Below are 16,821 nucleotides of genomic sequence, written 5' to 3' on the forward strand. Positions count from 1 at the left end.
GACTGGGTCGGGCTAGAAGGAAAAGGGGGAAGGAAATTTATAGTAAAATGTGAAGTAAAATTAAAATAAACCCCAAAGTTAAGTTTACTTCAAATAAAAAAAAGCTAAAAGCATAAACATAGCAAACCCTAACTCCCTTCAAAATTAGAGTCTACAAGTTAAAGTTACTATGTATTATCCATTACGCTAAAACAAGCGTACCAAGTGTTTTGATGAAAATAACAATACTTACCACGCACTTCATCTACTAGAGCTATGGTTCATACAGCTAGATTTTTGTTACCAAGTGTTTTGATGAAAATAACAATACTTACCATGCACTTCATCTAATAGAGCTATGGTTCATACAGCTAGATTCTTGTTACCAAGTGTTTGATGAAAATAACAATACTTACCATGCACTTCATCTAATAGAGCTATGGTTCATACAGCTAGATTATTGTTACCAAGTGTTTGATGAAAATAACAATACTTACCATGCACTTCATCTAATAGAGCTATGGTTCATACAGCTAGATTCTTGTTACCAAGTGTTTGATGAAAATAACAATACTTACCATGCACTTCATCTAATAGAGTTACATCATATTTTCGTAAAGCCGAAATCTAAACTTTTAAAATAATGTCAGTTAACTTAATATTCATACCCAAAACATACCTTACATGTTAACCATTTAGAATCTGTTTACGAACATTTTGTGTTCTGCTGTTAAGATAAGAATGTCACATAAATGCGGGGATGGAGAGAATTATATTTTTCTGTGGAGCCACTCTGTTGTTAGAAATAAATTTTTCCTATGACTTCTTCTCATAGATTATCACACCTTTGCTTCGTGGACGCCAAGCATTCAGTAGCGTAGCCAAGTTTTTCACTCAAGATGGGGCAAAAAATTTTAAGGGGAGGGATCAATAAATTAAAAAGCTAAAATTTATCTAAATTTTGAATAAAATGGTCATTAAAACAAATAAAATCAAATGTAATAGTGTTTATAGAAGTTTTATTTTCTTCTTAAATGATACAAAACGAATTTATTATATATAAAAGCTGAAAAATAATATGTGATCAATATGCCCAGATTTTTCAGGGGGCCGGGCCCCCCTTGGCTACGCCCGTGCAAGCATTCACTATGAATATATGACTTAGGGTGAGTGGGTAGTGGTGGTAAGTGGTTAAATCTGAACTTTCACGTTGATACCTCTCTATGTTACAAATACACGCTTCAAACCAGCTCAATGATTCCCACTCACATTTATCGACGACAATGAACTGGTTACAGAATGGCCGGTGATCGTATGTGAACATTCTAAATATCACCTTGCATGTCGTTGCACTGCTGTGCTTCGTTAGATATGTACTTGTATTCAGCGTTATGAAAACGAGCTTTTCATCACGTCCTAAGACTAAATTAGACATCAATTGATCGACAAGCTGCGTGCACTATTTGTGAACTTAGTAGCTCCTTCACGACAACTTGTCGAAATTTGCCCGAGTTTTTATAAGCTATACAGTGTGGGATCGTGTTTTATTTTCCCTTTTCATCTGTGACCATGGTGATTCAGCGCTAGGCCTGAGAGCTTATAACGCTACGATTCGGGGTTCGATACCCGCTACCCGCTGTGGGTACAGTGAACGTAACTCTTGCGTTGCTTGTCGATTAAAGACAAACAAATACTTCATCAGTGAAAGTCAATATCTATGATTTTGTAATATCAAATTAAGATCCTCTAACTCAACGTTAACAATGGTATATCATTACTTTCTCTCAGTTTTGTAGCACACATAGTGAATATTAACACCTATTATAATACCACTTTAATATAACTAAGAGTGCTTTGCGAGAGCTTAAAGCTCCTTTTGTAAGTCAAGGTGTTGCAATAACGGCTGTAATGGTGTTACTGTTATAAAATCACCTAAAAGGAATTAAGATTATAATATCTTGTAAAGTGGGAAAGTTTCGTCAACATGTATTCAAATAATTATTTTGTGAAATACACTGGTAAATAAATGCCAACCATTCGTCTCTTGCAAATGGAAATTGTTGAAAAGGAACTGAAACGAGACTAACTATTGAAATCGTTTTCCTTTATAGCTCCAGAAAGTTTTAAATGGACACTTAGATGTTGCTTGCATAAAATTTATCGTTACAATTAATGATACTTGAACGATCCGACGTGATTAGAATTGTTGAACTGTGGTGAAAATGTTTTAGAAGTGATGTTTCCAATAGAATGATAATCTTTTGAAGGGGTGTTTCCAATAGAATGATAATTTTTAGAAGTGATGTTTCCAATAGAATGATAATTTTTTGAAGGGATGTTTCGAATAGAATGATAATTTTTAGAAGTGATGTTTCCAATAGAATGATAATTTTTAAAAGTGATGTTTCCAATAGAATGATAATTTTTTGAAGGGGTGTTTCCAATAGAATGATAATTTTTTGAAGGGGGTGTTTCCAATAGAATGATAATTTTTAGAAGTGATGTTTCCAATAGAATGATAATTTTTTGAAGGGGTGTTTCCAATAGAATGATAATTTTTAGAAGTGATGTTTCCAATAGAATGATAATTTTTTGAAGGGGTTTGCACTTATCATCAAAATAGTTAAAACAGCAAAACACAGTGGATTCAAGTGTCAAGATTGATATCGTGAGAGTTTAATAGATCCGAAACCCACATTTTTCTGGATAATGATGTTGAACAGGAGGAGTTTGATTACGAATAACTTCTCTAGTTACAAGTAAGAAGCCACGATTCTAATGATGCAAAAAAAAAAACCAGAGTAGAGTAGAGGAAGATTGAATTGTTTTATATATCTATCAAATTACCTCATGCAATACCAACACCAATAATGTGTGTGTGAGCTGTCTAAGAAATAGGCAACTAGACTGATGATAAAATGGTAAAGAACCATTAATTTGACGTTTCTGAAACCCAATCTGAGATCACCTGTTAGAAATAGAGCTGTCACGTAGAGTACTCGTTTTCCTTAAAACTTCAGGATTCTTAATAGCACTCCAAAATAACCCAATAAATCAGCAAACTCTTTCACTTATATATATATATCTACGTCCCTGACTGCTTAATTTGGCGTTAATCTATCCACTTGTATTATTTTCTGTCTCAGATATGGTCAGTTTTCAATAATATATTCTATTCTTCTCTTTTTTTTCCTGACTTTTCATGATTAAGTCTTGTTTTTAGTTAAGCTCAAAGCTACACAATGGGCTATCTTTGCAGACATACCACTGTGCAACTGGTGGGCATGATTAAGTCAATAGCTAGTGTAATTATCTATGAAATGATTTATTTATGCTAGTTTAAAATCATCTTTTATATTTGTTGGCTGTTTTCTAGAATCTGCGCGACGTTAATCGAATTTATTTACCGCTCATTTCTTTTCACATGGCAACCACGTAACGTGGAACGAAGCAGCCATAATTGAATAACGACTTCTACGACATCTTGAAAAAGCCAGAGCAAATTATGAACATAAAAAGCTCATTTTCTATATACATAATGCTAATACGATGAAATATTCTTGCTGTGTGTGTGTGTTTACTGGTCTTAGTCAACCGTACATTCACTCGTCTCATGCGTAGTGATCACTGTTTTTCTCGAAAATTACCTATGAAAAGGTTCTTCTGTAAAATAGTTCTATCCATTACACGAATTGTATCAAGAGACAATTTGTGTACTGAAGTGTCAATTAATTGTTATCAAACAGTATTGTGTGTTTTTATGTCGAAGTTTTCCGTGTACTTCATTTTAGAACGTAACGATAATTATTAATGTGTTTATCATTCTTTATGATTTTAAAACCTAGTATTTATGATTTGGGATATCCATACCCACTTAGTACTAACTTTTAAACAGTTTAATTTTAAATGAGTAAATAAATAAAACAGAAGTTGTAATTTACAAATATCTGTGGTGAAGCTATGTTTAGTCGTTGCTTTACATTTAAATTTGCCGCTTTTTCTAAATCTATGCCCCCCCTCCCAGTGGCCCAGCGGCATGTCTGCGGACTTACAATGCTAGAAACCGGGTTTCGATACCCGTGGTGAGCAGAGCACAAACAGCCCATTGTGTAGCTCTGTGCTTAACTTCAAACAAACAAACTAGATCTATGAAACTGATAATAATCATGAAGTGGTATCACCAAGTTACTCCTGATTTATTAAAAAGTCTGAAAATGAATGACATTATGAAGTAATTTTACCTAATTAGTACTTCTTTATTTAAAGACCATGAAAATTATAAATATTATGAAGTAGTTTTACCTAATTAGTACTTATTTATTTAAACACCATGATAATTATAAATATTATGAAGTAGTTTTACCTAATTACCCTAAAAAAAGATAAATACTTAATGGAGTAATATTATCTGATTAGTTTTGCTTTAATTAGACGATCTGAAATGATAAATGATGTAATGCTATGTACTTTCTTCTGTTTTATTTAAACGACGTGAAAAGTATTAACGTTATAGAATAATTTGACCTAATTATTTATAATTAGAGCATTAGCAAAACCAGCTCATCCATTTGGTTCCTTCTGTGTAAATTATTCCTAGTTTGTAATACTAAGTTAAATTAATATTATTTTTGTATAGTATTGTCTGATTATCAAAATTCAAGTGTTATAATTAATTCCTTGTTTGTATTTTGAACTACAAACAAAACTAACAGGCAGCAAGAAAAACCTTTGCACATTCAGGTTCTTATAGAGCATTCAAGAAGCAAAACACCACAACTAATATCAACCATTACAGAACAGTTACTTTCTGAACAAGAATTGTGTATTTGTTTCTTTACTGTTAGTTAATCGAAGAAAAGGGGAATGGCGCAATGAAAATTTTAAAATGTCCATTCTATGATATGCAGGGATGCCAAGAATTATGTATTTATTCCTTTACTGTTATTTAACAGAAGAAAAGTGGAATGGTGCAAAGAACATTTTAAAATGTCCAAGTTATGATATGCGGGCATACCAAGAATCATGTATTTGTTCCTTTATTGTTATTGAACAGAAGAAAAGGGGAATGGCGCAATGAAAATTTTAAAATGACTTTTTTATTTTGATAAGAAGTTTTTTTCCAAATTTCTTCAGTGGTTCAGATATAGGTGCAATTTAATATAATATGTCGTCAATAAAGTCGTTAGGCTACTTTCGCTCTAGCTACATATTTTTCTGTGTCGTTCCCCTGAGATATCACCTGATCCACCCCTTGTGGAAAATAGCTATAAAGCTGTACCTTGTGTATGAAAGTAGACAGCAGTTTGAGGCTAAATAATTCTTTATTTTCTAATGGAAATGACCAGTCACGTAGTGGCGTCAGTCGTTCTGGAAAAGCATGATGTTAAAGCTTAAACTATGTAATGTGAATTTTTAATAATATGGTAGAAGCCTTAATTGAATACAGTTTGTAGATAAGCTTGACAGCCGAGATCTATCTCTGCAGTATTATTTTACAAATAATATTATTTTTCTGAGCATATTTGACAAATAGAGTTTTATGTATTAAAGTATTGTACATTTCCTTATTGTAAATTTCTGTCGGATATTCATATAAATAATCTAGCCAAATTATGTTATGCCAGTTATATAGTTCGTATTTTTTCTTAGCAACCATAGCGGTAAAGTTGAGGGGCTTATAACACTAAAAATCAGCGTTCGATTCTTGCGGTGTGTGTGTGTGTGTGGTCCTTTGGTGGCTCAGCGGCAAGTCTGAGGACTTCTTATCACGCTGAAAGTCTTGTTTCGATACTCATGATGGGCACAGCATAAAGAGATCAATGTGTAACTTTGGGCCTAACAACGAACAAACAAATCCTGTGTGGGCCCGGCATGGCCAGGTGGTTAGGGTGCTCGACTCGCAATCTGCAGATCGCGGGTTCGAATCCTCGTCACACCAAACATGCTCGCCCTTTCAGCCGTGGGGGCGTTATAATGTGACGGTCAATCCCACTATTCGTTGGTAAAAGAGTAGTCCAAGAGTTGGCGGTGGGTGGTGATAACTAGCTACCTTCCCTCTAGTCTTACACTGCTAAATTAGGGACGGCTAGCGCAGATAGCCCTCGTGTAGCTTTGCGCGAAATTCAAAACAAACAAACAAACAAACAAACAAATCCTGCACTGGGTACAGCCTAAATTGTTCTTTGTGCAGCTTTGGGCACCCTTATCCTACTTAGGATCTTGCTCGCAAATAAATAATAAAAAAACGATTTGAGTCAGAATATGCATGATTTCCTAGCCACAAATCGTACGATGTAAAAAATATGGTTTGGTTTCATCAACAGAAATTATTTTGAAAAGGTTAAGTAAGCTTTAAGTATAACCATTCTGTAGTTCATTTAAGCTCTCTGGATGTATGAGACGATTTTTTAGAACTTTTCCCAATCTCATATATATGTTGTATAATAGAAGAGTCTGGGTTTAAGTTTCTGTCTCCTGAATCACAAGAATAAGGAAAAATATGATATTTTGTTGGCGCCGTGATATGCTCAGTTTGCAGTTGTTAAAAATAACAAACTTGAAGATTTATTTTTTCAGTCATTCGTATCTACCTCCTGCCTAAACTCTACTTATCCGGATTTGTTTAACTACGAACATTATTCCCTAAAATAAGAGTTAAAATCTCAGATAACCAAACCTAATTATACTAGTGTTTTTCATACGTGTTTTCTTTTGTTTGAAATATGATTGTAACAAGTTTCTCGGATTGAAAAAACAAAGAGTTGAACAGAAGTTCATGGTGTAGGTAAAGATAAACATTCTACCATAAAGGCTTAGCTATATGAGACATGATGTGATATGAGGTTCTCGAATATTGACAGTTTAAGCTTATTTGTATGAACACATATATAAGATTACATAATCAGAGTAATGATATTTTAGGTATTTAAATCTGTTTCTACGAAAATTGTTTGATAATTTCATATGAAACTAAGTTGATAGAGCGTTTTTTTTTCCTCAAACAGTTGATTTCTCTGGTTTTTCATAAAACAGCTCCCTCCCAGTGACTCAGCGGTAAGTCTGCTGGCTTACGACGCTAAAAATCGGGTTTCGAAACCCGTGGTGAGTAGAGCACAGCTAGTTCATTGTGTAGCTTTACGCTTAATAACAACTAATCGACTCATAAGATATCAAGAACACGTAGATAAATAAACAAATATATAAGTATATATTTATAGTAGTATATAAATATATATTTATATATATATCTAGAATATTCACGATTCAGAGATGATATTGTATTTTTTTCGATTGTTGTTGTTACAGCTTATGGCATTCCTTTCTTGCGCATGCCTGCTGGGTGACACATTTCTGATAGGAAAGTACACGTGCCTTAAGAGATCCGACATTTCTCCTAGTGTAATCTGTTAGGTACCGTACGCAGTTAGACCTCTCGTGTAAAGGTACCTAAACAAAACTCATCAATGGGTCCGAAGGTCAGGAAGGTCAGAAATTCTGTTGGCGCCCAAATGCCCCTTTTGATTTTATCATTTTTCATCTTCGTGACGATTTTTCTTGGATCAGAGTCACGCTCACCAAGGTAGGACCATCTTGTTATTAACAGAAATAGTGGTATGTTATGTTTCTAGAAGAGGATGATAATATACAGAACTTTTCAAGGAAGTCGAACAAGTTCGGAAGTTCGCTCTGCGTTAAAAAAAAAAGAAAAAAGAAGGGCGTTTATTACCGTGTTTCAGAATTTCCACAAATTTCCATCTGAGCATAGCCGTCCCTAATTTTTTTAATAGATTGTGTTAAGGAATGCAGATAGTCAATAACAGCGACCGCCAACTCCAGGTCTACTTTTGTTTAATAGAATATTCGGATTTGACCGTCATTCTTACGAGCTCAAAGTGCGGAGCGTATTTTTTGTTACAATGGGTCGCGAACCGCAAATCCTCCGATGCACGATAACCACTAGGCCCGACCCGATCTATACGTCTATAAAAGCATGAGAAGGGTAATATGTGAAAAGGTGGCAGAAATGCAGTGTTAGTAGCATGAGAAGGGTAATATGTGAAAAGGTGGCAGAAATGCAGTGTTGGTAGCATGAGAAGGGTAATATGTGAAAAGGTGACAGAAATGCAGTGTTGGTTGCATGAGAAGGGTAATATGTGAAAAGGTGGCAGAAATGCAGTGTTGATTTAAATATGGAAAATACGTATTAATGAAAATTATTTTATTTCTAACAAAAAGAAATGAAAACAAACAATAGAAAGCGAAACAAAAGAGAAATATACAATAACGTTAGAGTATTCATTAATTATTTTGAGTTACATTTAGAATCTTGTACGTTGAAAGTAACCTAGTAACGAAAAATCCTTCAGAATAAAAAGATCAAACAAATTAAAAAACAAGACACGTGGAGGGTTGGTATGACTTGGTGGTTAGGGTGCTCGACTTACAATGTGCTACTTGGGGGTTCGAATCGCGTTACCGAACATGCTCGCCCTTTCATTCGTGGTGGCGTTATAATGGAAGCTTTGCGAAAAATTTAAATTAACGGAATACATGCAAACGCGTAGTTCTTGCGCTGGTTCAAAGATATAGCAAATTTTGAGTTTAAAGGTGTGTATCGTACAAAATAATTTTTGTAATATTTCGTTCGAAGTTTAAAAATTTTATCTATGGCATGAAGTTAAATATAATAGACCGACTTTCATAATATTATTAAAATGTTTGATTTTTTAAAATGAATTAAATACAGAGGTAGACTAAAACAACTCTGAAAATATTTGGAGAGTGCGAATAACATATCAGTCAAATATTCTCTATATAATAAGTAGCTTAATGTAACTTAACGCTGAATCATACTGACAGGTTGTGTATCTTGGTTAGTTAATTGATTTGAACCAATGCCACATGAGGCTATCTGCTGTGTCCACTACGGGGAATCGAACCTCAGCGTTGTAAGTTTTGTATTTTTCATGTTATTATAGGTGTGAATACAAATAAGTCAAAAAAATTGAGTTTGCCTTAGTTAATCTTCTATTAGTACAAGTAGTTAACAACAGACGGCGCTCGAATAGAGACTTATTATGTAGGCAATTCCAGTAGCTTGTCGTTAGAACAAAGATCTTAACTATATACTTGATATCACAAAAGAAGCTGACACCAATTGCACGTTTTCTTTTAACAACTAACGCATATTTATGTGGTGCTGCAAGTATCGAAAACCTGGAATTTATATAGCAAGCCAATGAACTTAGAAATAACTAAAGGTGTGGCGATACGAGTATCGTATCGTGAAGCTGTGATACGACTGTATCGATACATCGTCCGAAACGATACAATACGATTTATGTATCTCCACGAAATTTGACAAACTTTCAGTAAACATTAGAAGTCTTTTGTACAGAAAAAATCAGAATTCCTAGTAAAATATTTTTGCTAAAAATTAATGATTCGATAAAGGAAGATGAGTATTGAGTACTACATGTTGTCTTTATTTATTTTATCAAAAACATTACATGAAAAGTAACATAACAAATTAACAATAACAAAATACATAGACAGATATTAACTTTTTTTTTATATTTTACTTCTCTTGCCAGCTGTCATTTAGTTGATTAAACCTGAGAATTTGAAAAAGCACTGTAAAGTGTGAAGTACTTAAATAAGACAATGTTAGTAATATAGATAATAAATTACAGACAAGCCTGTTAAACTATGTAACAAACCGTTGGTAAAACTTCTGTATCAAGATACGTATCGTATCAACTACTATGACGCATAATAAATTATGTAATATCTTATTGTTGTTCGAAGAACACACAACTGAGGTTTAATAAACGAGAACCGTCATTGTCGCTCGTATTTGTGTTTCTCTTAAATAAACATTGTCATTAATATAGCTTTAATTACACCCTAATTACTGTTATTATATGTACATATATTACTTTTTATTTATCGTTTTTAAAGAAAAATAATTAGGGAAATGATAAACAAACTTGGTATTGCACCATTAGTTTTACCTCTCTCTAGTTACTGCAATCTGTATAACAGCGTCAAATGTATGACGTCATTAGTTTAGTTACATTAGTAGCTGTACAAAACTTCTTATTGTTCTGATAATGAATCTTGTCAGTTAGTCTTGTAGTTTGAGCTTATTTATTGGTTCCCGCTGGGACTGTCAAAGTCTGGTGGTTAGGGCACTCGAATCGCTATCTGAGGGTCGCGGGTTCCAATCCCGTCACCGAACATCTCTGTCCTTTCAGTCGTGGGGCCGTTATAATGTGACAGTTAATCCCACTTTTTGTTAGTAAAAATAGCCGAAGAGTTGGCAGTGAGTGGTGTTGTCTAGCTGCCTTCCCTTTAGTCTGTCACTTCCAAATTAGGGACTGTAGCGCAGATAGCCCTCGAGTAGTTTTGCACAAGATTCAACAAACAAACAAACTTTCAGCTGCTCATTCTTAAAATTGCTCATACAGAAGGTGTGACCGTGAGATCAGTTGTTTGTAAATACTACACGCGGTATTTTAGGTAATTTCTATTTCTCTTAACTGCATATACTTTGATCATTCTAAATATAAGATAGATATTTTTTAACTATATACCGAATCGTTTTTATTTACTTAGTTCGTTATTTTTATCTATATAAATATCAGTTTTTGTTTTGTTTTGCTGGACTATCTGTAGCATCACCCTCTCCTGTTCTACTTAATAACATCATGTATCTTAGCCATTTGTGTCGTATGCTAAGCTAAGCTGAAATCACAGTCTCGGGGTTACTGTTCATTGTTAAGGGGGCTTATATAAAAATTTTACTTTTACTTGTGCCACGCTGTTCTAGGAATATGGAACTAGTGACAATGAACAGTGAAAGAAACAACTAGTTTTTGTGTGTCTACTAAATAAAGTTATATTTCATTTTTTGTTTAAAGTTAGTTTCATTAATGATATTAGTTGTGATGTTTCAAGTATATATATATATATTGTTTATTTTATTTGCACACCTATGGAGATTATTTTTCTTTATTAGTTAAATTTATGGACTTAAGACTAACTTAGATTTCCTAAACTGGCTGAATCTCGTGAGATATTATTGGGATTACGACCGAAAATATAACTAATACCGAAGGTACTCAACCGATAATTCAGCGGATACTAATCATTGCAACTTTTGGCTAATTATTATTACGTTTCTATTGTTAACTTTAGACGAATAGAGTGTGTATTTTATTTGCTCCTGTTGGTTTATCCTGTTAACTCAAATTGTGACAGATAAGGGAAATGACGTATAACGTATGTTCAACACATCATATTAAAGACATTCCGAGGAAGGTGTGACGAACCGAGGTGGACTCACGATACTGTTGTTTATTGAATTTCGCACAAAGCTACTCAAGAACTATATCTGCGACAGCTGTCCCTAAATTTCGAGTGATAAACGGCAGCTACACAACGCCTCCCATAGTCAACTCGTGGACTAGTCTATTCGATTATAGAGGGTTCGTACAGTCACCGGTATAACGTATCCACGGCCTCAAAGTGCGGAAGGCGATTTTTTTGTGTATTTTTGTCGGTAAAGGAGCGCGAACCATGGAAGCCCAGATCCACTACCTGGCTCAATAATCACTGGGAGGTTACACTTTGTCCAAGGTTCATGTATATTTACAGAATCAAGGTCTCCGTTGTTGTGCCCGCCCTTGAATTAGTACTTCTGCAAATCACACGAAATATGTTGAATCAGTGTGTGTGGGGGTGGGGATTCAGCTTTTCGAATTATTAATGGTTTCTTTCTCGTTATGAATTAGTGGTTCAACTTACGAAACACTTTTTATTGTACGTACTTTGATAATTGATAGTAATTCACGAGAAATTTCACGTCATAACGCGAACAGCTAATGTAAAGAAGGGATAAATATTTATATACAGTTATATATAACACAATTTTAATATAAAACTAATTTCACCTTATACGTAACAGCTCGTGAGATATAATTCCTGATAGATTATTTATTGGTAAATACGAATTAAGTTTACTATTTACTAGCTAAAAAGCATCGTTAAATAAAACACACTCAACATTTCACTGGTAAAAACAAAATATAATTAGAGAAACAATCTGTGGAGCTCATACACGAGGCTCTCAAAAAAAGACGAAAATGTGTCCGTATGTCCGTTGTTATCAACGAACATGGGCCATTTTAAACACGACAATGAGGAATAATATTTTACATATAGCCACCAAGTTTAATCAAAATCCAATAATTTTTAACTGAGTTATAGAACAAAATCGGTCCCCACGTTAACAAATAGGAATTTCTTTTGGATTTCGTGACCTTGCTGTGACCTTGATATTTGCTCTTGACTCTCTAAAACTAATCACTTCTAAGTTGGTCATAGTCCAAATGTATTCAGACTTTCGTACAAACCCATTCAGCCGTTTTCGAGAAATCTTGCTGACAAACACACAAAGAAACACACACAGACGGGGGGGGGGGGACTAAAATATTTTAATATAATATAAAATATTTTAATATTTTGGAAGGTCCAAGGCTTGAGTCGCGATATGACACTAAATTCACTCTGAACTTTCGGATATGGGGCGTTACAAATGTGACAGTCAATCCCACTATTGGGTTAAGGGTGCCCATTTAAAATTATGGACAACTATGCTCGACCCGTTTAGTTTGAAAACATTAAATACGTCTGTAAAGGAGCCAAAAGGTTTATTTTTAAAGTTACACAAGGGGCTATCTGTGCTCTGTCCACCTCGGAGAATTGAACCCCGGATCTTAGCATTATATGTCCGGAAATTTACGACTGACCCACTGGGACACACCCTTTTTTTGCTACGTATATTCAATGTATGTAAGCCATTAATATATAAGTTTGGCTAAGCCACTGACGTATATTTTCAAGTTTTTGTTTTTCTGTAAGTCATAAAAACCTTTATTGTACTTAATAGCAAAGACAGTTATGAAAGCTGTATTATACAAAGCATAAAAATAATTCATACGGACGCAGTAGTCAACTTCACAGTTATCCATCAATAGAATTATGCCATAAAACGGATTTTTTTTCATAGAAATAATTCCAACGGACGCAATGTTCAAGTTCACAGTTATCCGTCTATAGAATAATGCCATAAAATGTTTTTTTTTCATAAAAATAATTCCAACGGACGCAGTATTCAAGTCCACAGTTATCCGTCAATAGAATAATGCCATAAAACGGATTTTATTTATAAAAATAATTCCTACGGACGCAGTATTCAAGTTCACAGTTATCCATCAATAGAATTATGCCAGAAAATGTTTTTTTTAGTAATAAGGGAAAAACAATCCTGTAATGAATGGAGGTATTCATCTATTTAAAAGAAGAATAAAGAAAAAGAGAGAACGTTCGAAAGTTTCTATATTATTGCTGTTCTTGACGAATAGCATTCTGCCGGATTTTTATTCCAAGATTGGTGTATAGTTTGTAACATCTATACAAGGCATTTGCTGGAACTAACCCCCCCCCCATTGGCATAGTGGTATGTCTGCGGACTTACAACGTTAGAAATTGGGTTTCGATACCCTTGGTGGGCATAGCACAGATAGCTAACCATCAGCAATTGCAAAGGATGAAGAACCAGAAAACTATGTCATAACGAGGAATCCATTTTTTAGAAAATGAAGTTTGGAGACGGCTTTGAAACTGTATTAATGGGTAGTGAAAAGCTTTATTAATGGGTAGTGAAAAAACTTTATTAATGGGTAGTGAAAGAAACTTTATTAATGGGTAGTGAAAAACTTAATAATAGGTAGTGAAAGAAACTTTATTAATAGGTAGTGAAAAAACTTTATTAATGGGTAGTGAAAGAAACTTTATTGAATGGGTAGTGAAAAACTTAATAATGGGTAGTGAAAGAAACTTTATTGATGGGTAGTGAAAGAAACTTTATCAATGGGTAGTGAAAAACTTTGTTAATGGGTAGTGAAAGAAACTTTATTAATGGGTATTAAAACTTTGTTAATGGGTAATGAAAGAAACTTTATTAATGGGTAGTGAAAAACTTTATTAATGGGTAGTGAAAGAAACTTTATTAATGGGTAGTGAAAGAAACTTTATTACGGATGTACAAAGTTGTGACAAGCTTATATAGTAAACATTTTTTCACTTCCCATACAAGTTATCTCCAAACTTTAGAAGGGTGTTATTGCATTGATTATTATAAACTTAAACGCGAATTAATTAATAAACAACATTGAAACATTTTAATTTCTGTTTTCTGAAAATCGCACATACCAGTATTCATAATGATTGTCGGAAAACTGAAGAATGGCAAGTAAATACTTATTACAGTATATTATTTAATTGTAAATATCTACTACCGTATGTTTGCAACTGGTGTAAATGAATAAAAACCCTATAACCCGAGCGCTTTCGAAAGGTGGACCGTTCTTCTTCAGAGGCAAACTGGGAATGATTCCCAGTTTGCCCCTGAAGTATGGCCAGGTGGTTAGGGTGCTCGACTCGCAATCTGTGGGTTCGAATCCCCGCCCTTTCAGCCTTGGGGGCGTTATAATGTAACGGTCAATCTCACTATTCATTGGTAAAAGAGTAGCCCAAGAGTTGGCGGTGGGTGGTGATGACTAGCTGCCTTCCCTCTTGTCTTACACTGCTAAATTAGGGACGGCTAACGCAGATAGCCCTCGTGTAGCTTTGCGCGAAATTCATAACAAACCAAACCAAGCTCCTGAAGAAGAAGGGCTCACCTTTCGAAAGCGTTCGGGTTATAGGGTTTTTATTCATTTCTAGCAAGATTTCTTGAACCTACGTGTTCTTTTAACATCATGATTTTACAACTGATGTTTTACGCACAAAAACAAAATGTGTTGCTTAAAAGAAACTAATTGACGGGCAGTATCAGTTGATAATTGAAAGGTGAGCTGATGATTAAAACTAAGTTTCAACCCACTTCCTTATAATGGAATGGGCGTGGTTAGCGTGACCCAGACTGTTAATCCGTAGATTTCGTGACTCGTGCCCCCTTGTCGCAAAATTGCGTTTCGCAATTTGGGGCTGTGAGTGCGCTCCAACAGTGACAGTCAAATCCCACTACTTGGCTTTTGTTTTAATGTAACTTAAACGCCAGTTCGATTATCAACGTCCCCCAGTGGCACAGCGGTATGTGTGCGGACTTACAAAGCTAGAATCTGGGTTTCGATACCCGTGGCGGGCAGAGCACAGATAGCCCATTGTGTAGCCTTGTGCTTATTTACAAACAAACAAACAATCGATTATCAACAGATTATTTTTGCGAGTCGGGTAACCTCGTTGGTTAGCGAGTCTGACTGTGGATGCGGGGACCATGGTTCCCCCCTCTTTGCCGCAAAATAGTATTCCGCACTTTGGGGATGTGATTAGGAGCCTTATCTTTGGTTTATCAGTTTAAAATTAGGGAACAAATAGCACAGACGGCTCTGGTGTAGCTTTGCTGCCCAAATAAGCGAAATAAATAAATCTATTTTGTGTGTAAATCACTATTCTGATTATTGAACTTACATCGAATCTTAAAGCAGTTAGTAATAAACTCATCCATACTTTAGCTGGATATGATAAATTCATTAGCCAATAACTAATATTATAATAATATACAATTCAAATTTTCAAACTAGCATAAGTGTCTTTGTTTACGAAAGTGATTAATTTGCAATCTGAGAAGAAGTTTCGATATTCTGGTCGACGAATTTTACTGTAACCCGTCAGAAGTATTTGGAGCCTACATCATGAAAGGTTATTTGTAAAAGCGCTAGGAAAATTTTTATATGAGCTTATTGTAGTTCTTTCTTTGGGATACCTGCTAAAAGTCGGAGCACCGGCCAGAGTGTTAGCAACGATTGACTACTGTACAAGAATATCCTAATTAAGACAAACCTCAGGTTACATTGTATAAGAAGCATATAATCCTTACCGCTTAGCGCCAGAGGGCTGTGTTGCCCGGGCAAAAAGCAAAGTTATAACATGTATGTTAAATTAAGTGTCATACTGTAGAGTGTAGAATATTAAAATTAAAACATAAACATAAATACACTTGTATTAGCGAAATAAGTATTTTTGTACATAAATGCTCAAATTAATAAAAACACGATTACCGAAAAAACAGCATATGTAAAAAAAAAGGCTTCAGTGTCGAAATAAGTACTAAGTGAGTGTATAGTGCATTTTACGAAACTGAAGAAGAAATACTAAAATTCTTATATTTATCTCCTTCAAATATCTCAACAATTACAAAATAAGATATCAGCTATAATTAAATAATTCTGTTAAACAACAACAACAACAACAAAAAAAAAGAGAAAAAAGTCCCCTGGTGGTCCAGCGGTAACTTTACGGACTTAGAAAGCAAAAATCCAGGATTAGTTTCCCCCGGTTTTTAGATGGAAATATGTAATAATAATATTATCAATAAACATCTTGTTCATACTTTTATATTATATTCTTCTCGTACTCTGAGACACATCGGACTTTGTTGCTTTAGTACATTTTGTCTTAATTAAGGTATTGTTACACAATAATGAATAGACACATCGGACTTTGTTGATTTAGTACATTTTGTCTTAATTAAGGTATTGTTACACAATAATGAATAGACACACCGGACTTTGTTGCTTTAGTACATTTTGTCTTAATTAAGGTATTGTTACACAATAATGAATAGACAAATCGGACTTTGTTGCTTTAGTACATTTTGTCTTAATTAAGGTATTGTTACACAATAATGAATAGACAAATCGGACTTTGTTGCTTTAGTACATTTTGTCTTAATTAAGGTATTGTTACACAATAATGAATAGACAAATCGGACTT

The 16,821-nt window shown here is 34.3% G+C and overlaps 1 protein-coding gene across 3 annotated transcripts in view; it reads left to right on the forward strand.

The window, feature by feature from the left end:
- The first annotated feature begins 7,372 nt into the window (after window positions 1-7,372).
- The window catches only part of LOC106458413 (glycine receptor subunit alphaZ1-like), an 86,114-nt gene continuing 76,665 nt past the window's right edge, over window positions 7,373-16,821 (forward strand). For all 3 annotated transcript variants that reach the window (XM_022384624.1, XM_022384625.1, XM_022384626.1), the window contains exon 1: window positions 7,373-7,558. In XM_022384624.1, coding sequence (XP_022240332.1) covers window positions 7,443-7,558 — 116 coding nt within the window. In that variant the 5' untranslated portion in view covers window positions 7,373-7,442. The remainder of the gene's footprint in view (window positions 7,559-16,821) is intronic.

This window comes from Limulus polyphemus, unplaced genomic scaffold, assembly GCF_000517525.1.
Source record: "Limulus polyphemus unplaced genomic scaffold, Limulus_polyphemus-2.1.2 Scaffold459, whole genome shotgun sequence".
NCBI lineage: Eukaryota > Metazoa > Arthropoda > Merostomata > Xiphosura > Limulidae > Limulus > Limulus polyphemus.